Here is a 24050-nt window from a genome sequence, read left to right as displayed (position 1 = left end):
CTTTGTTGACGCATTAGGCTAGTATTTCTATTTGCAAGTCCCAGTCCAGAGCAAAGTCCTGACTTGTTATCTCCTCTACTGTCAGTGTTCAACTGAGGGGTACGAGGTTGGAGCTGTGGTTGTCGAGGTTGCTGCCCTCTGATTGGCCTTGTAACCTGAGCTGGTGAGGTCAGAGTATTTGATCCCAGTGGGAGATGGGGATGGTATGTTATGGAAACTAACTTAGTGGATGAGGCAGAAAGAGAACTAAGTGCAGTGATATTGGGCATCAATGTTAGCCAATCAATCACTTGCACGATTTGAAATAATAGAAACCAGCTACCACATTTATGGACTACTGTCACACCATGACCATACATTTCTTTGTATGTTTCTATGTTTTCTTTGGTCAGGGTGTGATCTGAGTGGGCATTCTATGTTGGATGTCTAGTTTGTCTGTTTCTGTGTTTGGGCCTGATATGGTTCTCAATCAGAGGCAGGTGTTAGTCATTGTCTCTGATTGGGAACCATATTTAGGTAGCCTGTTTTGTGGGTGATTGTCTATGTGGATTGCTTGTGTCAGCACAGTTCTCATTAGCGTCACGGTCGTTATTTTGTTTATTTACCAGCGTAAGACAGAAGAAAGTGGTATGTTGGACAAGTGCGGTGAGCGGGACAACAATTCAGTCTGGTGAAAACACCTCACATATTGACCATAACCACTCCAGAATGTTATGAGTGATCAGATGAATTGGAATTAATTGCAAAGTCCCTCTTTGCCATGCAAATGAACTGAATCCCCCAAATATTTCCACTGCATTTCAGCCCTGCCACAAAAAGACCAGCTGACATCATGTCAGTGATTCTCTCGTTAACAGATGAGTGTTGACGAGGACAAGGCTGGAGATCACTCTGTCATGCCGAGTTAAAATAACAGACTGGAAGCTTCAAAAGGAGTGTGGTGCTTGAAATCATTGTTCTTCCTCTGTCAACCATGGTTACCTGCAAGGAAACACGTGTCGTCATCATTGCTTTGCACAAAAAGGGCTTCACAGGCAAGGATATTGCTGCCAGTAAGATGGCACCTAAAGCAAACATTTATCGGATCAAGAACAGCGATTCAATTGTTGTGAAGGCTTCAGGGCGCCCAAGAAAGTCCAGCAAGAGCCAGGACCGTCTCCTAAAGTTGATCCAGCTGCGGGATTGGGGCACCACCAGTACAGAGCTTGCTCAGGAATGGCAGCAGGCAGGTGTGAGTGCATCTGCATGCACAGTGAGGCAAAGACTTTGAGGATGGCCTGGTGTCAAGGGGAGCAAAGAAGACACTTCTCTCCAGGAAAAACATCAGGGACAGACTGATATTCTAAAAAAGGTACAGGGATTGGACTGCTGAGGACTGGGGTGAAGTCATTTTCTCTGATGAATCCCCTTTCCGATTGTTTAGGCATCCAGAAAAAAGCTTGTCCGGAGAAGACAAGGTGAGTGCTACCATCAGCCCTGTGTCATGACAACAGTAAAGCATCCTGAGACCATTCATGTGTGGGGTTGCTTCTCAGCCAAGGGAGTGAATGGTACCAACACATCCTTTGAGAGCAACTTCTCCCAACCATCCAGGAACAGTTTGGTGACAAACAATGCCTTTTCCAGCATGATGGAGCACCTTACCATAAGGCAAAAGTGATAACTAAGTGGCTCAGGGAACAAAACATCAATATTTTGGGTCCATGGCCAAGAAACTCGCCAGACCTTAATTCCATTGAGAACTTGGTCAATCCTCCAGAGGCAGGTGGACAAACAAAACCCCACAAATTCTGATAAACTCCAAGCATCGATTATGCAAGAATGGGCTGCCTTCAGTCAGGATGTGGCCCAGAAGTTAATTAACAGTATGCCAGGGCGGATTGTAGAGGTCTTGGAAAAAGAAGGGTCAACACTGCAAATATTGACTCTTTGCATCAACTTCATGTAATTGTCAATAAAAGGCTTTGACACTTATTATACTTCAGTATTGCATAGTCAAATCTGACAAAAAATATTGAAAGACACTGAAGCACCCACCTAGGGCGGGATCCAATGAGCTTCCTAAACAAGGTAATGAAGGCGGTATCTTATGACCTTGCATGGCTAGGTGCCCAATTAGAATGCATTTTTTTTATTTGAACTACTAAATATTACATGCCCCCTCATGAACACCCACCTGGCATAAACTTTGTTCCTGTCTCCACTGCTGGCAGGCCTGACAATGCTACATTGGCAAAACCGGGCCTTGTAATTCACATAACATTTGTTATGATTTTGGAGAAACAAACCTTGGGGTGCACAACATCTTTATGGGGGATCCATGACCGGCTTTGGCACCCCTTAGAGCCGCCTCTGCCTTGTGGTGAGTGGGCTTTAAACCAAACCAGGCACCTCAATTTCTGTAAAATCTGTCGTTTCTCAAATTCCTACACCGCAGAAACATGTTCATTTAACACCATTAAGGCTGGGTTAGCAATAAGATTATTCTTTTTTTTGTCATGAGTCCAATTATTCAAAACAAATGTCAGCTCTGATCCTTAACAGCTCACTATCCCTCTATTTCACACCTCTTACAAACAGCCAAGAAGTCAAGGGAAGGCTCTGTGGGGTTAGAGTTGGCTCATCACTGTTTAACAATGTGAATTACATTGGTCTGTACAAATTATGCATCTATTCATTTTTCTTTCTGTAATGTGGGTGATGATTGGAAACAAGGCATCCCTCCATGGCAATTACTGCTCAGTACCATGTCCACTTTCACCCTGGCCAGCACACCCCCCAGATGTCCCAAGACAAGTGGAGGCTGCTGAAGGGAGGACGACTCCTAATAATGGCTGGAACGGCACGAATGGAATGGCATCAAATCATGTGTTTGATATATTTGATACCATTCCACTGATTCCGCTCCAGCCATTACAATGAACCCGTCCTCCCCAATTAAGGTGCCACCAACCTCCTGTGCCCAAGACATGTTTCCTAAGGTGGGATGGATCTTGTGTTTTTCAACCTTAGATATGCCTTAGATGCCCTTTCACATGGGCGGTTCCTGGATAAGGACTTGCCCAGTTACAGAGAACACTAACAATACTTGGTTTTCCCAGATACGGTACCGTCTATTAGTGGACCTACACCCTTGAACTGAGAGTTGCATTTGTTTGGCGTTCCTAAGTAAATACTAAAAATAACCTGTCAGGTAAGATCAGCATTGGTATTTTTGTGACTACACTTTGCTCATATGTGTAATTTGCTACTGTTAATAATATCCTATTTGAATGCAAAATGGATGAGCACCTCAAATTTGTTTTCAGGGTTGCGATTTAGGCATTATTTGTGCCATGCACTGTGAGGTACAAACCATTGAGGTCATACAAGTAGTCATAGTCTCTTGGTTGTACTCTTAGTTATGGCCGTTACATTGCTTCCTTTGATGCATTTCCAGCTCCATTTCCAAATCCACCTTTCCAGAAACAAGTCTCACTGTTGCCGCTGGCTATAGACCACCTTCTGGCCCCAGCTGTGCCCTGGACACCATATGTGAATTGATTGCCCCCCATCTATCTTCAGAGCTCGTGCTGTTAGGTGACATAAACTGGGACATGCTTAACACCCCAACAGTCCTACAATCAAAGATTGATGCCCTCAATCTCACACAAATTATCAATGAATCTACCAGGTACAACCCCAAATCCGTAAACACGGGCACCCTCATAGATATCATCCTAACCAACCTGCCCTCCAAATACACTTCTGCTGTTTTCAACCAGGATCTCAGCGATCACTGCCTCATTGCTTGCATCCGTAATAGGTCTGCGTAATAGGTTCTTTAAGTGGTTTCCTTACCATCTTAAATAAGCATGCCCCATTCAATTAATTTTAACCAGGAACAGATATAGCCCTTGGTTCACTCCAGACCTGACCAGCACAAAAACATCCTGTGGCGTACTGCATTAGCATCGAATAGCCCTCCCGATATGCAACTTTTCAGGGAAGTTAGGAACCAATATACACAGGCAGTTAGGCAAATTTCAAATAGAAATTTGCATCCTGTAGCACAAACTCCAAACAGTTCTGGGACACTAAAGTCCATGGAGAATAAGAGCACCTCCCAGCTGCCCACTGCACTGAGGCTAGGAAAGAGTCACCACCGATAAATCCAAGATAATTGAGAATTTCAATAAGCATTTTTCTACAGCTGGCCATGCGTTCCACCTGGCTACCCCTACCTGGTCAAAAGCCCAACACCCCAACAGCTACTTGCCCAAGCCTCCCCATTGCTTCCTCGCCCAAATAGCAGATGTTCTGAAAGAGCTGCAAAATCTGGACCCATACAAATCAGCTGGGCTAGACAATCTGGACCCTCTCTTTCTAAAATGATCCGCTGAAATTGTTGCAACCCCTATTACTAGCATGTTCAACCGCTCTTTCGTACCGTCGGAGATCCCAAAAGAACAGAAAGGAAAACTGCTACAGACCTATCTATCCTACCCTGCCTTTCTAAGGTCTTCGATAGCGAAGTTAACAGATCACCGACCATTTCGAATCCCACTGCACCTTCTCCACTATGCAATCTGGTTTCAGAGCTGGTCATGGGTGCACCTCAGCCACACTCAAGGTCCTAAACGATATCATAACCACCATCGATAAGAAACAATACTGTGCAGCTGTATTTATCGACCTGGTAAAGGCTTTCAACTCTGTCAATCACCACATCCTCATCGGCAGACTCGATAGCCTTGGTTTCTCAAATGACTGCCTCGCCTGGTTCACCAACTACTTCTCAGATGGAGTTCAGTGTGTCAAATCGGAGGGCCTGTTGTCCGGACCTCTAGCAGTCTCTATGGGGGTGCAACAGGGTTCAATCCTCAGGCCGACTCTCTTCTCTGTATACATCAATGTCATCGCTCTTGCTGCTGGTGATTCTCTGATTCACCTCTATGCAGATGACACCATTCTGTATACATCTGGCCTTTCTTTGGACACTTAACAAATCTCCAAACGAGCTTCAATGTCATAACACTCCTTCCGTGGCCTCAACTGCTCTTAAATGCAAGTAAAACTAAATGCATGCTCTTCAACCGATCGCTGCCCACACTTGCTCGCCCATCCAGCATCAATACTCTGGATGGTTCTGACTTAGAATATGTGGACAACTACAAAATACCTAGGTGTCTGGTTAGACTCAACTCTCCTCCAGACTCACATTAAGCATCTCCAATCCAAAATTCAATCTAGAATCGGCTTCCTATTTCGCAACAAAGCATTCGTCACACATGCTGCCAAACATACCCTCGTAAAACTATCCTACCGATCCTCGACTTCGGCATTGCAATTTACAAAATAGACTCCAACACTCTACTAAGCAAATTGGATATAGTCTATCACAGTGCCATCCGTTTTGTCACAAGTCCCATATACCACCCACCGCTGCGACCTCTATGCTCTCGTTGGCTGACCTTCGCTTCATATTCGTCGCCAAACCCACTGGCTCCAGGTAATCTATAAGTCTTTGCTAGGTAAAGCCCCGCCTTATCTCAGCTCACTGGTCACCATGCAGCATCCACCCGTAGCACGCACTCCATCAGGTATATTTCACTGGACACCCCCAAAGCCAATTCCTCCTTCAGCCGCCTTTCCTTCCAATTCCCTGCTGCCAATGATTGGAACGAACTGCAAAAATCACTGAAGCTGGAGACTTATATCTCACTCACTAGCTTTAAGCAACAGCTGTCAGAGCAGCTCACAGATCACTGCACATAGCCCATCTGTAAATAGCTCATCCAACTACCTCATCCCCATTCTCTTATTTTGCTCCTTTGCACCCCAGTATCTCTACTTGCACATTCATCACGCCAGTGTTTAATTGCTATATTGTAATTATTTCACCACTATGGCCTATTTATTGCCTTACCTCCCTTATCCTACCTCATTTGCACACACTGTATATAGACCTTTTCTATTGTATTATTGACTGTTTGTTTATTCCATGTGCAACTGTGTTTGTGTCGCACTGCTTTGCTTTACCTTGGCCAGGTCGCAGTTGTAAACGAGAACTTGTTCTCAACTAGCCTACCTGGTTAAAGGTGAAAAAAACGAATACAAATAAACATTTCTTACCAGGATTCTCTCACCTGACATTATTTGAAGGACCATTTCATGGCCAAAAAATGATTTCATGTAGCTAAGAAACAGGCAAGTAATGTGGACTCAACTTTAGTTACAGTGAAAAGAATTTGAATTGTGGGTTCCAGTCTGGTGCGCCGAGCTGAATCAAGGGCTATCCAAACTTTGGGGAGTAACCTCAGGCTTAATGCCACAGTGTCCTCGTTTGGATAACATACAAGCTACAGTATATATTTTGCACACACACCTTCCCACACATGAAACTTAAATAAGCAAATATTGGCAATACAATAATGTAACCACCTACACACTGTCTTGTACTACTAGACTTGTGGGGACACATTTCAGTCAAAAAACCTTAAACCTGAAAACCTTAACCATAAACCTAACCGTAGCTCCTAACCCCAATTCTAACCTTAACCCTAAACTTAGAAGTATCATTTGACCTTGTGGGGACAAACAAAAAATGTCCCCAGATGGTCAAATTTTTGTTGACTATTCTTGTATGGACTTTTGGTCCCCACAAGTATAGTTAAACACATCCATCCACGCACACTTTTTGCTGACCCTGTACAATATCAATACACTCAAGTCAAATACATGTGTTTATGTCTGTGTGAGGATGTGTCTGTGAGAATCTGCTCTCTGTAGTCCCTCCAGGTGTGTGTGTGTGTGTGTGTGTGTAATGTGACTGACTTCTCTTGCATGTCATGCAGGCTCTGCTCTGCTCTCTGTAGGCCCTCCAGGTCCCTCATCATCTTGCCCAGGTGGTCTTTGGAGCTACGGTTCTGGATGTAAGCAAACCAGCAGCCACCCAGCGCCATCACTATGGAGACCACCAACATCAGGTCCTTCAGGTAGCTGTGTCTGCTCACTGGCAGAGGGAGAGAAGGGGTGGGGGGTGAGTGGGAGAAGGACAGAAACAGACATGGTTTCGTTCATTTGTTTAGTTTAAGTTGATTTCACGTGTGTTGAGAACCCAAATTGTATTCTGATCTGAAGAGGACTAGCCAGAAGAGGCCTGGCAACCCCTCTGAACCTGGTTCCTCTCTAGGTTTCTGCCTCCTAGGGAGTTTTTGGCTTCTGCCTATGCATTTCTTGCTCTTCTGGGTTTTAGGCCGGGTATCTGTAAAGCACTTTGAAAACTGCTGATGTACAAAGTGCTTTATAAAATACATTTGATTGATTTGATGCCTTTGCTTGTGAAGGTAGTTTCCTTTCCTTTGACATCGAGGGGAATGTTGATACAATGGGTGTATAGAGTGATAAAGATGTGATCATGAGACAAGTTATGGTTACACTGTAGGCTACGTCTGTGGAACAAAATGTGTGCATAAACAGGTGTGTCTGACTGAACAAATGAGTTACCTGGAAATGTTGCCTATTGTTTGTTTAAGGTTGGCAGAGCCATGCATGAAAGCAACTGACTAAAGGTCTTCACAGGTCCAAAAAGTTGGACTTGGACCCAAATGGACCAGAGGACAACCAGACACAAATCAGGTGCAAAACATGTCAGTCAGGGCTGTAATTAGCACTGAGGACACCTAGGTGAGCGTCACCTGGAATGCTTTTCCAACAGTCTTGAAGGAATTCCTACATATGTTGAGCACTTGTTGGCTGCTTTTCCTTCACTCTACGGTCCAACTCATCCCACACCATCTCAATTGGGTTGAGGTCAGGTGATTGTGGAGGCCAGGTCATCTGATGCAGCACTCCATCACTCTCCTTCGTCAAATAACCCTTACACAGCCTGGAGGTGTGTTGGGTCATTGTCCTGTTGAAAACAAATGAGTCAGTCTCACTAAGCCCAAACCAGATGGGATGGCGTATTGCTGCAGCATGCTGTGGTAGCCATGCTGGATAACTGTGCCTTGAATTATAAGTAAATCAACGAGTGTCACCAGCAAAGTACCACCACACCTCCATGCTTCTTGGTGGGAATCACACATGTAGAGATCATCCGTTCACCTACTCTGCCTCACACAAAGGCACGGCGGTTGGATCCAAAAATCTCAAATGTGAGCTCAGACCAAAGGACAGATTTCCCCTGGTCTAACATCTAATGCTCATGTTTCTTGGCCCAAGCAAGTCTCTTCTTATTGGTGTTCTTTAGTAGTGGTTACTTTGCAGCAATTTGACCATTAAGGCCTGATACACGCAGTCTCATCTGAACAGTTGATGTTGAGATGTGTCTGTTACTTGAACTCTGAACCATTTATTTGGGCTGCGAATTCTGAGGCTGATAAGTAATGAACTTCTCCTCTGCAGCAGAGGTAACTCTGGGTCTTCCTTTCCTGTGGCAGTCCTCATGAGAGCCAGTTTCATCATAGCGCTTGATGGTTTTTGCAACTGCACTTGAAGAAACTTTCAAAGTTCTTGAAATTTCCCGGATTGACTGACCTTCATGTTATAAAGTTATGATGACTGTTGTTTCTCTTTGCTTATTTGAGCTGTTCTTGCCATAATGTGTATTTGGTCTTGTACCAAAAAGGGCCATCTTCTGTATACGACCCCTACCTTATCACAATAGAACTGATTGGCTCAAATTAACTTAAGGCACACCTGTTAATTGAAATGCATTCCAGGTGACACATCATGAAGCTGGATGAGAGAATGCCAAGTGTGTGCAAAGCTGTCATCAAGGCAAAGGGTGGCTACTTTGAAAAATCTCAAATATAAAATATATTGTTTTAACACTTTTTTTGGTTACTTCATGATTCCATAGTTGATGTCTTCGTATATATTATTTTAAAATGTAGAAAATAGTACAAATAAAAAAACTGGAATGAGTAGGTGTGTTTTAAGCTAGTTAGCATGTCTTAACAAAAGACTACTATGCAAGTATCTATTTCAATAGAAATTCACTGCAACAACTGTAGGTGGACGTACTAGCTGGTAAATTCGCTCTGGTCATCTACTCCGATTTCAGACCACGGGTAAGATAATATGTAGCTAGCTAGACTCAGATATTACACGTTTCTAATTTTGAAGTATTTTCATTTTAAATAAAGTACACTATTATCTAGCTAGCTGGCATGCTAGCTAACGTTACGTGTATGATCTTATTATTCGTATCTCAGAGCCACTAGTTATAGCCTAATGTTAGCTAGCTATCATTGAACCTGGTAAGTTAGCTACTTACAGATTCATACAGGGTAGTAACATCATGACTTGGGATTATGGTTCATTGTTTACCTAGCTACATGTCTTAACAAAACACTCATCTGAGTGTTGCAGACCACAGAATATCTGATGAATTTACGAATGCTCAACACCCGTTGAATATGGCCGATGTCAGTAAAAAAAAAAAGCATAATTAAATTGCCAACAGCACAGTTAGTCACCAACGCTCTGCATAACATGAAAACAGCCTAACCAGCTCTGCTAGGGCGAGTAAAATGGTCAGAGTGGGGTGTTCTCTCATTATGTGTCTGGAAGTAGCTAGCAAGCTAGCCAATGTCAGCCAAGTTAGCTCGGGTGCTTGACTGCCATTGAGGTCAGAACGTTCGTATCATCCCTACTCATCGGCCAGAGCGTTCATTGTGCGCTCCGACAGCGAAACGCTCTGAATTTCCCATTGTTCCGCAACTGTAGTGTATGATATACCCTTTTGTAGCTCTGAGTCACTACTTTCATCCAATGTAAAAAAATCAATTTCAAATTTTGCTACATAAGACCGATTTGAGCCGGTCAGTCACAAATGTGGAATAAGTCAAGGAGTATTGTATATGCCTTCAGAATGTATTCACACCATTTTACTATTTCCACATTTTGTTGTATTACAGCCTGAATTTAAAATACCCCATCATGTCAAAGTGGAATTGTTGTTTGAAGACATTTTGTAAAAAAAAGTCAATAAATGTTAACAAGTTCAGGAGTAAAAATGTCCCTAACAAGTCAGACAATAAGTTGTATGGACTCAGTAATAGTCTTTAAAATGATTTTTGAATGACTACTGTATCTCTGTACCCCATACATAGTCAAGCAGGGAATTTCAAAAACAGATTCAACCACAAAGACCAGGGAAGTATTCCAATGCCTCGCAAATAAGTGCACCTATTGGTAGATGGGTTAAAAAAAGCATACATTGAAATCCCCCCATGTTTTATACACTCAAGTGTATGTTGTGGGGCGGCAGGTAGCCTGGCGGGTAGGAACGTTGGGCCAGTAACCAAAAGGTGGCTGGATTGAATCCCCGAACTGACATGGTAAAAATCTGTCATTCTGCCCCTGGGCAAGGCAGTTAACCCACTGAACCCCGGGCGCCGAAGACGTGGATGCCGATTACGGCAGCCCTCCGCACCTCTCTGATTCAGAAGGGTTGAGTTAAATGCAGAAAACATGTCAGTTGGACAACTGAAAATGTATTCCCTTAAAATTCCATTGGTAAATGAGTAAAAAAAAGCATGGTGAAGTTATGAATTACACTTTGGATGGTGTATCAATACAGCCAGTCACCAGAAAGATGCAGGTGTCCTTCGTAACTCAGTTGCCAGAAAGGAAGGAAACCACCATGAGGCTAATGGTGGCATTAAAACAGTTAGACTTTAAATACGCCCAAAACCACTCATTCCTATAATTTACAGTGTTACATAACACTAATATGTGACTCGTTTCAGGAAACTACAGTAGGCGTATGTCGCACGTCACTACTTCACGGGAGCGGCATTTGAACATAAACCATTTTTGAACATGTGAACTGTGATGTGCCTTAACAAACTTGTATTCCATCCATAAATATGAATACAATTGTTCAATTATGAGCCAAGTTGGTTAGCTAGCAAACGTTAGATTGACAGAGTGAAAAGGAAGCACAGAACAAAAATATTCCATAACATGCATACTGTTTGCACTAAGGTAATACTAAATCCTCAGAGGTAGTAATCACAGGTGCATTTACTACCCCTGAGGGTTTAGAGCTTGAGGTAGACACCTCATACAAGTACTTGGGAGTATGGCTAGACCGTACACTGTACTTCTCTCAGCACATGTCAAAGCCGCAGGCTAAAGTTCAATCTAGACTTGGTTTCCTCTATCGTAATCGCTACTCTTTCACCCCAGCTGCCAAACTAACCCTGATTCAGATGACCATCCTACCCATGCTAGATTATGGAGACATAATTTATAGATCGGCAGGTAAGGGTGTTCTCGAACGGCTAGATGTTCTTTACCATTCGGCCATCAGATTTGTAACCAATGCTCCTGATAGGACACATCACTGCACTCTATACGTCTCTGTAAACTGGTAATCTCTGTATACCTTTCACAAGACCCACTAGTTGATGCTCGTTTATAAAACCCTCTTAGGCCTCACTCCCTCCTACCCGAGATATCTACTGCAGCCCTCATTATCCACATACAACCGTTCAGCCAGTCACATTCTGTTAAAGGTCCCCAAAGCACGTTGACAGAGTATTTTGTGTAGATTGTTGACAATTAAATAGTTTAATCCCACTTTGTGTTACGATCATCGTAGTGAGGAGACCAAAGCGCAGATTGATGTGAATACATACTTTTAAAGTAAGACGAATGAGCACGAAGTACACTAAACAAACAAAATAACAAAACGAACATGACCGCTATCAGCACTGAGTGCAAACATGCAACATCACATAGACAATCACCCACGAATCACCCAAGGAATATGGCTGCCTAAATATGGTTCCCAATCAGAGACAACGATAAATAGCTGCCTCTAATTGAGAACCAATCCAGGCAACCATAGACATACAAAACACCTAGACTTGTAAACAACCCCATAAACATACAAAAACCCTAGACAGGAGAAAAACACAACAAACCACCCCTTGTCACACCCTGACCTAACCAACATAATAAAGAAAACAAAGATAACTAAGGTCAGGGCATGACACTTTAACGCAACAAAATGTGGAAAGACTCAAGGGGTGTGAATACTTTCTGAAGGCACTGCATATCTCTATCTGCATATCTCTATCAGGGATGGGCAACCCCTCTTTTGAAGGCCCTCGTATCAACAAAAGGAAATTTTTACATAAACAAGTTATAATGACAGAAATCAATCACAGAAAAACAGCAAACCCCCCTGTGAAGATGATGGAGGAAATGGGTACAAAAGTATCTATATCCACAATAAAACAAGTCCAATATCGACATAACCCGAAAGGCCACTCAGCAAGGAAGAAGCCACTGCTCCAAAACCGCCATAAAAATACAGACTACGGTTTGCAACTGCACATGGGGACAAAGGTCGTACATTTTGGAGAAATGTCCTCTGGTTTGATGAAACAAAAATATAACTGTTTGGCCATAATAACCATCATTATGTTTGGAGGAAAAAGGGGATGCTTGCAAGCCGAAGAACACCATCCCAACCGTGAAGCATGGGGGTGGCAGCATCATGTTGTGGGGGTGCTTTGCTGCAGGAGGGACTGGGGCACTTCACAAAATAGATGGTAGGAAAATGATGTGGATATATTGAAGCAGCATCTCAAGACATCAGTCAGGAAGGTAAAGCTTGGTCGCAAATGGGTTTCCAAATGGACATTGACCCCAAGCATACTTCCAAAGTTGTGGCAAAATGGCTTAAGGACACCAAAGTCTAGGTATTGGTGTGGCCATCACAAAGCCCCGACCTCACGCTTATTGAACATTTGTAGGCAGAACAGAAAAAGCACGTGCAAGGAAGCCTACAAACCTGACTCAGTTACACCAGCTCTGTCAGGAGGAATGGGCCAACATTCACTCAACTTATTGTGGGAAGCTTGTGGAAGGCTACCTGACACGTTCGACCCAAGTTAAACAATTTAAAGGCAATTCTAACAAATACTAATTGAGTATGTAAACTTCTGGGAATGTGATGAAAGAAATAAAAGCTTAAATAAATCTATTATTCTGACATTTCACATTCTTAAAATAAAGTGGTGATCCTAACTGACGTAAAACGGGGAATTTTTACATAAGGAATTGTCAGAAACAGAGTTTAAATGTATTTTGTTAAGGTATATGTAAACTTCTGACTTAATCTGTATATAAGAACACCTGCTCTTTCCATGACATGGACTGAACAGCTGAATCCAGGTGACCGCTATTATCACTTGTTAAATTCCCTTAAAATCAGTTCAGATGAAGGGGAGGAGACAGGTTAACTTCTTACGGCTGAAATCCCGCTAACGGGATCGATATGACAACAGTCAGTGAAAGTGCAAGACGCCAAATTCAAACAGAAATTTCATAATTAAAATTCCTCAAACATACAAGTATTTTACACCATTTTAAAGATAAGTGTTGTTAATCCCACCACAGTGTCAAAAAGGCTTTATGACGAAAGCACACCAAACGATTATGTTAGGTCAGCACCTAGTCACAGAAAACCACAGCCATTTTTCCAGACAAAGAGAGGAGTCACAAAAAGCAGAAAGAGATACCATTAATCACTAACCTTTGATGATCTTCATCAGATGACACTCATGTTACACAATACATGTATGTTTTGTTCGATAAAGTTCATATTTATTTCCAAAAATGTGTTTACATTGGCGCGTTAGGTTCAGTAATGTTTTGCTTCCAAAACATCCAGTGATTTTGCAGAGAGCCACATCAATTTACAGGAATACTCATCATAAACATTGATGAAAGATACAAGTGTTATGCATAGAATTAAAGATACACTTCTCCTTAACTTCTTGGATATAGGGGGCGCTCTTTTAATTTATGGATAAAAAAGGGTGCCCGTTTTAAGCGCAATATTTTGTCACGAAAAGATGCTCGACTATGCATATAATTGGCAGCTTTGGAAAGAAAACACTAAGGTTTCCAAAACTGCAAAGATATTATCTGTGAGTGCCACAGAACTCATGCTACAGGCGAAACCAGGAAATGGGAAGAATTTTTGAAGCTCTGTTTTCTATTGTCTCTATATGGCTGTGAATGCGCCGGGAATGAGCCTGCCCTTCCTATCGTTTCTCCAAGGTGTCTGCAGCATTGTGACGTATTTGTAGGCATATCATTGGAAGATTGGCCATAAGAGACTACATTTTCCAGGGGTCCGCCCGGTGTCCTTTGTCTAAATTGGTGCGTAATCTACAAGCTGCACGTAGTCATCCAGTGATTGAGAGGAGAGAGGAGGCTTTCAATGAACGATATATCATGAAGAGATATGTGAAAAACACCTTGAGGATTGATTCTAAACAGCGTTTACCAAGTTTCTATATTTTGAAAATCTGAGATGACAGTGTTGTTAACAAAAGGCTAAGCTTGAGAGCTAGCATATTAATTTCATTTCATTTGCGATTTTCATGAATAGTTAACGTTGCGTTATGGTAATGAGCTTGAGGCTGTATTCACGATCCCGGATCCGGGATGGCTCGACGCAAGAAGTTAATGCAACCGTTGTGTCAGATTTCAAAAAAGCTTTACGGCAAAAGCACACTATGCGATCATCTGAGTACAGCGCTCAGCCACCATACAGATACCCGCCATGTTGTGGAGTCAACAGAAGTCAGAAAAAGCATTATAAATATTCACTTACCTTTGATGATCTTCATCAGAATGCACTCCCAGGAATCCCAGTTCCACAATAAATGTTTGTTTTGTTCGATAAAGTCCATCATGTATGTCCAAATACCTTATTTTGGTTTGCGTGTTTAGTTCACAAATCCAAATTCATGATGCGCGAGGACTAGATCCAGTTCAAGTTCCATTACAGTTTGTAGAAACATGTCAAACGATGTATAGAAACGATCTGTAGGATGTGAACATAAATCTTCAATAATGTTTCAACCGGAGAATTCCTTTGCCTTTAGAAATGCAATGGAACGCCACTAACTCTCACGAGAACACGCGACTGAGCTCATGGCACTCTGCCAGACCTCTGGTTAAAACAGCTCTCTTTCTCTCCCCCTAGCAGGCAATTTACTCTGGGCACCTTATTCATCCAAGCTACTCAATACTGCCCCCCAGCCATAAGAAGTTAAAGGGTTTTAAGCCTTAAGACATGCATGTGTGCCATTGAGGGTGTGGGGGGGGGAATGCAATTAAATATTAGGAAGGTGTTCCTAATGTTTGGTAAACTTAGTGTAAATAATCTCTGACCCGTTGCAAAATGTGTAGAATTACAGCAAATTTGCTTTGAAACTGCTTCATTTTCTCTACGCCCCATGACAAATTGTGTAGAATTGCAGGAAATGAACTCTAAAACTTAAAAATGTCTATGATGACAAGAGGGGGTAGAGTTGCAAAGAAAAAGCCATCTCAGACTGGCCAATAAAAAGAAAAGATTAAGATGGGCAAAAGAACAGACACTGGACAGAGGAACTCGGCCTAGAAGGGCAGCATCCCGGAGTCGCCCCTTCACTGTTGACGTTGAGACTGGTGTTTTCCCGGTACTATTTAATGAAGCTGCCAGTTGAGGACTTGTGTGGCGCCTGTTTCTCAAACTAGACACCAATGTACTTGTCTTCTTGCTCAGTTGTGCACTGGGGCCTCCCACTCTCCTCTCTATTCTGGTTAGAGCTAGTTTGCACTGTTCTGTGAAGGGAGTAGTACACAGCGTTGTACGAGATCTTCAGTTTTTTGTAATGATCATGCTGTTTAAGCAACTTCTTGATATGCCACACCTGTCAGTTGGATGGATTATCTTGGCAAATGAGAAATGCTCACTAACAGGGAGAGAGCATAGAAGGTCAGACAGGAATTCACATATCAACCCCACATGGACACACACACTTAGACACTCACTGAGTGGTGGTCCGAACAGCACGGTGTCCATTGCTTTCAGCTGTAGTTTCTGGGCGTGACTCCGGTCAATAATCTTCAGAATGGACAGAGTGAGAGTGATGTTCTTTACTGCCAACCTGAGGGAGGAGAGGAGACAGGGCGTGAGAAGAGAAGAGATCAGTGTGTGTGTCTGGTATAATGTGTACATGTATGTGTGGGTGGTTCTTGAATTGTGGTGGCATTTAGGATTTTTTTATTCATATGTAATTGGCTACAGCTTCCCATTCTAAATAAACTAATATAATGACTTTTAAATATTTTGTTTTACCTTTATAACTTTGTGCCACCAGTAGGGGGTAACACCAATGAGAAGTTGTAGGTTATTGATGTTTTTTTTTATGCCTTGTAACGATGTACGCTGAGAGTCGGGAAGAAAGTTCTGGGAGTGAGGGATTTAACAAAATAAAACAAGAACCTCAAACAACGCCCAGACATTAAACAGAAACAATGGGAGTGACATATATATATAGGGCAGGTAATCAAGGAAGTGATGGAGTTCAGGTGTCTGATGCGCAGGTGGGCGTAAAGATGGTGACAGGTGTGCATCATAACAAGCAGCCTAGTGACTATGAGGCTGGAGTGGGGAACAGGAGCAGACAGGTCACCTCTGTAGAGGCGCAGGAAACCCGTCAACCCGGCTGAGACGGAGGAGCATGGCGACCTAGAGCGTCAGAGAGAGAGCATAAATGACGGTACCCCCTCCCCGGCGCGTTCGGTTCCAGCCGCAGGACGCCAACCCAAGGGAAGATCCCTGGAATCAGGAGCAGACCGGTTACCCCCGCTGATACGCGGGAACCTGTTGCTGGCTGGGACGCGGGAACCAGAGAGACTGGCTGAGGCAGGGGAGCCTGGCGATCCAGTTGAGGCATAAGAGCCTGACGAGCCAGTGGAAGCAGGGGAGCCTGGCGATCCGGCGAAGGCATGAAAGCCTGATGAGACGGCTGAGGCATGAAAGCCTGATGAGACGGCTGAGGCATGAGAGCCTGATGAGACGGCTGAGGGATGAAAGCGTGATAAGACCGCTGAGGCATGAGAGCCTGATGAGACGGCTGAGGCATGAGAGCCTGTAGCGGCTCCCAACGTCATTCCCGCCTAACCAAAAATAATAAATAAATACATATTTTTTTTAAACCACTCCCTGATGCGAGGCATCATTCTGGAACGATGTGCGCTGAGAGTTGGGAAGCAAGTTCAGGGAGTGAGTGATTTAATAAAATAAACAGAACATAACACAAAACAAAACAAGAACCTTGAACAACACACAGACATGAAACAAACAAAACCAAAGGGAGTGACACATATAGGGCAGGTAATCAAGGAAGCTACGGAGTCCAGGTGTCTGACGACGCGCAAGTGCGCGTAATGATGGTGACAGGTGTGTGCCATAAAGAGCAGCCTGGTGACCTAGAGCCTCCACAGATGGTCAAATCTAAGGTCTTTAACTAACGTCTTTAAAAATAATTTAGTAAAGTGACTTGATTCATAATTTCTCACAATGTTATTTCCCTTCATTTAAATTGAGTAACAACAAGTGACGCATTGAATTAAGACACCAAATGATCAATGGAAATCTCAAATTATGACATAGTAAAAGGGTGTGATTAGCTTTAACACTAGAAATGTCTGGCCTCGAGAAACATTAACCCTAACCCCATAAGAAAATCTATTTAGAAAGAAAAGAATAGCATATTTTGAGTTTTAATAAGTTACTATCTTTGCTTAGTAGCCTGGGCTATATGCTACCGCATGCTCACTTGTGGAGTGCATGGAACAGCAACTACTCTTAGAAAAAGTGATATTTTGAAATATACAGTTGATGTCGGAAGTTTATATACACCTTTCACAATTCCTTATCTTTAATCATAGTAAAAATTCCCTGTCTTAGGTCAGTTAGGATCACCACTTTATTTTAAGAATGTGAAATGTCAGAATAATAGAGTAGAGAGAATTATTTATTTCAGCTTTTATTTCATTCATCACATTCCCAGTGGGTCAGAAGTTTATGTACACTAAATTAGTATTTGGTAGCATTGCCTTTAAATTGTTTCACTTGGGTCAAACGTTTTGGGTAGCCTTCCACAAGCTTCCCACAATAAGTTGGGTGAATTTTGGCTCATTCCTCCTGACAGAGCTGGTGTAACTGAGTCAGGCTTGTAGGCCTTCTTGCTCGCACATGCTTTTTCAGTTCTGCCCACAAATGTTCAATAGGATTGAGGTCAGGGCTTTGTGATGGCCAATCCAATGCCTTGACTTTGTTGTCCTAAAGCCATTGTGCCACAACTTTGGAAGTATGCTTGGGGTGATTGTCCATTTGGAAGACCCATTTGCAACCAACATTTAACTGACTGATGCCTTGAGATGTTTCTTCAATATATCCACATAATTTTCCTCCCTCATGATGCCTTCTATTTTGTGAAGTGCCCCAGTCCCTCCTGCAGCAAAGCACCCCCACAACATGATGCTGCCACCCCCATGCTTCACGGTTGGGATGGTGTTCTTCGGATTGCAAGCCTCCCCCTTTTTCCTCCAAAAATAACAATGGTTATTATGGCCAAACAGTTCTATTTTTGTTTCATCAGACCAGAGGAAATTTCTCCAAAAAGTACGATCTTCATCCCCATGTCCAGTTGCAAAGGGTAGTCTGGGTTTTCAATGGCGATTACTTGTGTCATGCACAGAGTAGATGTCCTAACCGACTTGCCAAAACTAACTTGCCAAAACTAACTAAACTAAACTTTTATTTATTGAATATTCGAAATGTCTGGCACTATTACTTGTATGTGTGTGTTCTTGTATGTATTTATTTGAATGAGAGTGTGTGTATATGCATGTGTACAAACGCCTACACGGCATCAGCCTCAGGCAAACCGGCATTAGTTGTAAAAACACTGCCACTTAGTGTCATTCAAATGTACTTTTTATTATCTTTATTTTGACTTTAAAAAATAAAAACTTTGACCATCATTCTATCTCCCACACAGCAACTCCACTCCCACTTGTCTCCAGTTCCACATGCCAACCCTCATTTTCCCTCAGCCCATCCCATCTATCTCTATCTCTTCTACGCAACAAATATTGTTCAACTATGTTGTTTAACGTACAATTTAAATCTATCTAATCGAATAGAATCCACAGATTGAGAGTTGAAGATAAATACTTTTTCTAAGAGTATTAGTATATTAGTAATTGACTGACCCGGTCTCTCCAGATCTCCTAACAGTACTATTTCTAGGGTCAATTTTAGATCAATGCTATGCATTTTCAGCCATTCCTGAACCTGAAACCAGAGGGCAATAACAAAATAAACAGTCAATTGATTCTGTATCCTCACAACAAACTTTGCAGAGCTTCGATGATTTTATGCCCCAAATATTTAACATTTTGTTGGTGGCAGGAATTCTATATAATAATTTTAGCTGAAAAGCACAAAGTCTTGAATCTTGCGTTGTTTTATATATCAACTCATACATCCTATACCATGGAATCGGTACATCTAAAATCTCCTCCAACTATTTTGCAATCTGTATGGCACAGTTGTCAACATCCTGGTCCTCAAATGAAACTGGTATACTTTCCTATTTGTGCTATTTTTTAACATCAGTTTTGATCCTGTATATTGGGCAGACAGACCAGTTCCCTACCTCCTCCCGCTGCCACCTGCCTCCTCCATTTTTGGGGTAATGCTGTAATCAATTGGTTGTTCTCGTGGATTGAGCAGACATTTCCGTACAATTCTGATAACTCCACGAAGGACATAACTCTACCATTACAATTTACAATATCATTTATGAACAAAATACCCTTTCAAACATCTTTCCCATAAATGCAGGTATTTTATCAACCAGCACATTTGAGTCCAGCCATAATATTTGTTGTAATATTTTTTCTATCTTTTCAGGGGGATGACATTGAAATTGTAGCCATCTCTGCGATGCTTGTTTGAAAAAGAGACATACTTTGAAAAAAGTATCATTTTCAATTAATCAAAAACGAGACATGGCAATCTGCACCAAGGCAATTTTTAAACAATGGATGAGCTTTTCTTAGTAATCTACTTGAGAACTATTTAGGGTTCAAATAAAACATTTCAATTAAAGAAGCTTTAGAGAGAGGTTTAGTGCTTTTATATTTAATAATCTCAACCCACCCAATTCATATTCATTATATAGATAAGCATGTTTTATTTTGTCTGGTTTTGTGTCCCAGATAAAGCTAAATATTTTTGCTCATATGATTTGAAAAATGAATCATCAGGAGTAGGCAGAGCCATAAGTAAGTGAGTAAACCAAGATATATGACTAATGAGATAATCAGGGCAATTTTTCCATAAATAGACAGGTATTTACCTCTCCATGGTTGCAGGATCTTGTCTATTTTTACAAGTTTTCTATTGAAATTCATTGTGGAGAGCTTATTTATATATTTTGTGATATGAATACCGAGTATGTCTACTTCACCATCAGCCCATTTTATAGGTAAACTGCAGGGTAATGTAAAAGTTATATTTTTTAAGGATCCAATACGTAATATTGTATACTTATCATAATTAGGTTTTAGTCTAGAGTACAGAAAAGTTATCTCGATCTTCAATGAAACATGGCAGGGATCTAGCTTGCGGACTTAATATAAAACTTGAGTCATTGGCATACATGGACACCTGTTTTTAAGCCTTGGATTTCTAATCCTCTAATGTTGTTATTGGATCTGATTTTAATAGCTAGCATTTTGATGGCCATAATGAATAGATATGGTGACAGCGGACAACCTTGTTTAACTCCTCTTGACAATTCAAAACTCTCTGAGAAGTAGCCGTTATTTACAATTTTACACCTGAGGTTGCTATACATAATTTTTTACCCATTTTATAAGAGAATTACCTAAATTGAAAAAAATCCAGGCATTTATAAATAAAATCCAGTCTTACTTTATCAAATGCCTTTTCAAAATCTGATATAAATACCATTCCTGGTTTCTTCTATGTTTCATGATGTTCTATTATTTCTAGTAATTGTCGTATATTATCTCCAATGTATCGTCCATGTAAAAAACCTGTCTGATCAGGATGAACAATACCTGGTAAAACCCTTTTCATTCTGAGTGCTATGCATTTTGCTAGTATTTTTTAATCACAACATTGAAGTGGAAGGGGCCTCCAGTGTTTTAGATAGACTGGGTCTTTATATTTGCCATCTGGGTCTTGTTTTAATAATAGAGAAATTAGACCTTCCTGCTGTGTACCTGACAGACTACCATTTCTACAGGAGTAGTTAAAACAATCTAACAATGGGAGCTTTTATTATTAAATACTTTATATACTTCTACCGGTATGCTATCAAGCCCTGGGGGTTTTCCAGACTGAAAGGATTTAATAGTCTCAAAAAGTTATTCCTCTGTAATTTGTCCTTCGCACTGATCTTTCTGTACATTTGTCAATTTTGCACTTTTTATATTATTTGGAAAGAATTCCTAACCATAATCTTCATTCGGTGGGAAAGGATGAGACGGAAAAGAGAACATCTATGGCAACTGCTCAGCCTCAGACCACAGGGCACTACCGAGGGTAGTGCGTAGGGCCCAGTACATCACTGGTGCCAAGCTTCCTGCCATCCAGGACCTCTATACCAGGGGGTGTCAAAAGGAAGGCCCCCAAAAAAATGTTATCCCAAGACTCCAGCCACCCTAGTCATAGACTGTTTTCTCTGCTACCGCACGGCAAGCAGTACTGGAGAGCCAAGTCTAGGTCCAAGAGGCTTCTTAACAGCTTCTACCCCAAGAAATAAGACTCCTGAACAGCTAATCAAATGGATACCCAGACTATTTGCATTGCCCCCCCCCCATATTCTACGCTGCTGCTACTCTCTGTTATTATCTATGCAGTCACTTTAATAACTCCAACTACATGTACATATTCCCTCAATTAGCTCGACACTGGTGCCCCCGCACATTGACTCTGTACCGGTACCCCCTGTATATAGCCCTGCTATTGTTATTTACTGCTGCTCTTTAATTATTTGTTATTCTTCTCTCTTACTGTTTTTTAGTTATTTTCTTAAAATCTTCTGTTGGTTAAGGGCTTGTAAGTAAGCATTTCACTGTAATACAGCTGTTGTATTCGGCGCATGTGATAAGTACTATTTGATTATCTAACAATTTAGTTCATTTTAAAAAAAACAATGTTTTTGTCTTTTGAGCTTCAAGTCATGAAATCTTTGCAGCCTACTCAATCACTTTTTATATCTACTGCTTACAGACCTCCTGGGCCATATACAGTGTTCCTCACTGAGTTCCCTGAAGTCCTATCAGACCTTGTAGTCATGGCAGATAATATTCACATTTTTGGTGACTTTAATATTCACATGGAAAAGTCCACAGACCCACTCCAAAAGGCTTTCGGAGCCATCATCGACTCAGTGGGTTTTGTCCAAAACTCATTGCCACAGTCATACTCTGGACCTAGTTTTGTCTCGTGGAATAAATGTTGTGGATCTTAATGTTTTTCCTCAAAATCCTGGACTATCGGACCACCATTTTATTACATTTGTAATCGCAACAAATAATCTGCTCAGACCCCAACAAAGGATCATCAAAAGTTGTGCTATAAATTCTCGGACAACCCAAAGATTCCTAGATGCCCTTCCAGACTCCCTCCACCTACCCAAGGAAGTCAGAGTACAAAATCAGTTAACCACCTAACTGAGGAACTCAATTTAACCTTGCGCAATACCCTAGATGCAGTCACACCCCTAAAAACATAAGAAAGATATGTTTGTCTCTGTGGATTGTTTGTCCTCTGACAAATCAACTGTAAATTCCGGTGTTCCTCAAGGTTCCATTTTAGGACCACTTTTGCTTTCACTATATATTTTACCTCTTGGTGATGTCATTCGGAAACATAAATGTTAACTTTCACTACTATGCGGATGACACACAGCTGTACATTTCGATGAAACATGGTGAAGCCCCAAAATTGCTCTCACTGGAAGCCTGTGTTTCAGACATAAGGAAGTGAATGGCTGCAAATGTTCTACTTTTAAACTCGGACAAAACAGAGATACTTGTTCTAGTTCCCAAGAAACAAAGAGATCTTCTGTTGAATCTGACAATTAATCTTGATGGTCGTACAGTCGTCTCAAATAAAACTGTGAAGGACCTCGGCGTTACTCTGGACCCTGATCTCCCTTTTGACGAACATATCAAGACTGTTTCAAGGACAGCTTTTTTCCATCTACGTAACATTGCAAAAATCACAAACTTTCTGTCACTTCTAGGTTAGACTACTGCAATGCTCTACTTTCCGGCTACCCGGATAAAGCACTAAATAAACTTCAGTTAGTGCTAAACATGGCTGCTAGAATCTTAACTAGAACCAACATATTTGATCTTATTACTCCAGTGCTAGCCTCTCTACACTGGCTTCCTGTTGAGGCTAGGGCTGATTTCAAGGTTTTTATTGCTAACCTACAAAGCATTACATGGGCTTGCTCTTACCTATTTTTCAGATTTGGTCCTGCCGTACATACCTACACGTACACTACGGTCACAAGACACAGGCCTCCTAACTGTCCCTAGAATTTCTAAGCAAACAGCTGGAGGCAGGGATTTCTCCTATAGAGCTCCATTTTTATGGAATGGTCTGCCTACCCATGTGAGAGACGCAGACTCGGTCTCAACCTTTAAGTCTTTATTGAAGACTCTTCTCTTCAGTAGGTCCTATGATTGAGTGTAGTCTGGTCCAGGAGTGTGAAGGTGAACGGAAAGGCACTGGAGCAACGAACTGCCCTTGCTGTCTCTGCCTGGCCAGTTCCCCTCTCTCTACTGGGATTCTCTGCCTCTAACCCTATTACAGGGGATAAGACACTGGCTTACTGGTGCTCTTCCATGCCGTCCCTAGGGGGGGTGCGTCACTTGAGTGGGTTGAGTCACTGACGTGATCTTCCGGTCTGGGTTGGTGCCCCTGCCTTGGGTTGTGCCGTGGCGGAGATCTTTGTGGGCTGTACTCGGCCGTGTCTCAGGATGGTAAGTTGGTGGTTGAAGATATCCCTCTGCAGGTGTGGGGGCTGTGCTTTGGCGAAGTGGGTGGGGTTATATCCTGCCTGTTTGGCCCTGTCAGACCTGTTGTTTTCAACTCTCTAGAGACAGCAGGAGTGTTAGAGATACTCTGCATGATCGGCTAT

At 42.0% G+C, this 24050-nt stretch overlaps 1 protein-coding gene across 4 annotated transcripts in view; it reads right to left on the bottom strand.

The window, feature by feature from the left end:
* LOC109864423 (stromal interaction molecule 1) overlaps positions 1-24050 on the bottom strand; it is a 199995-nt gene that overhangs the window by 46988 nt on the left and 128957 nt on the right. For all 4 annotated transcript variants that reach the window (XM_020452204.2, XM_020452207.2, XM_031797671.1 and 1 more), the window contains exons 6-7: positions 15838-15953; positions 6817-6994 (exon numbers count right to left, since the gene is read on the bottom strand). In XM_020452204.2, coding sequence (XP_020307793.1) covers positions 6817-6994; positions 15838-15953 — 294 coding nt within the window. The remainder of the gene's footprint in view (positions 1-6816; positions 6995-15837; positions 15954-24050) is intronic.

The sequence above is a fragment of the Oncorhynchus kisutch genome, linkage group LG19, assembly GCF_002021735.2.
Source record: "Oncorhynchus kisutch isolate 150728-3 linkage group LG19, Okis_V2, whole genome shotgun sequence".
Classification (NCBI taxonomy): domain Eukaryota; kingdom Metazoa; phylum Chordata; class Actinopteri; order Salmoniformes; family Salmonidae; genus Oncorhynchus; species Oncorhynchus kisutch.
This window is presented reverse-complemented; position numbering and strand designations above follow the sequence as displayed.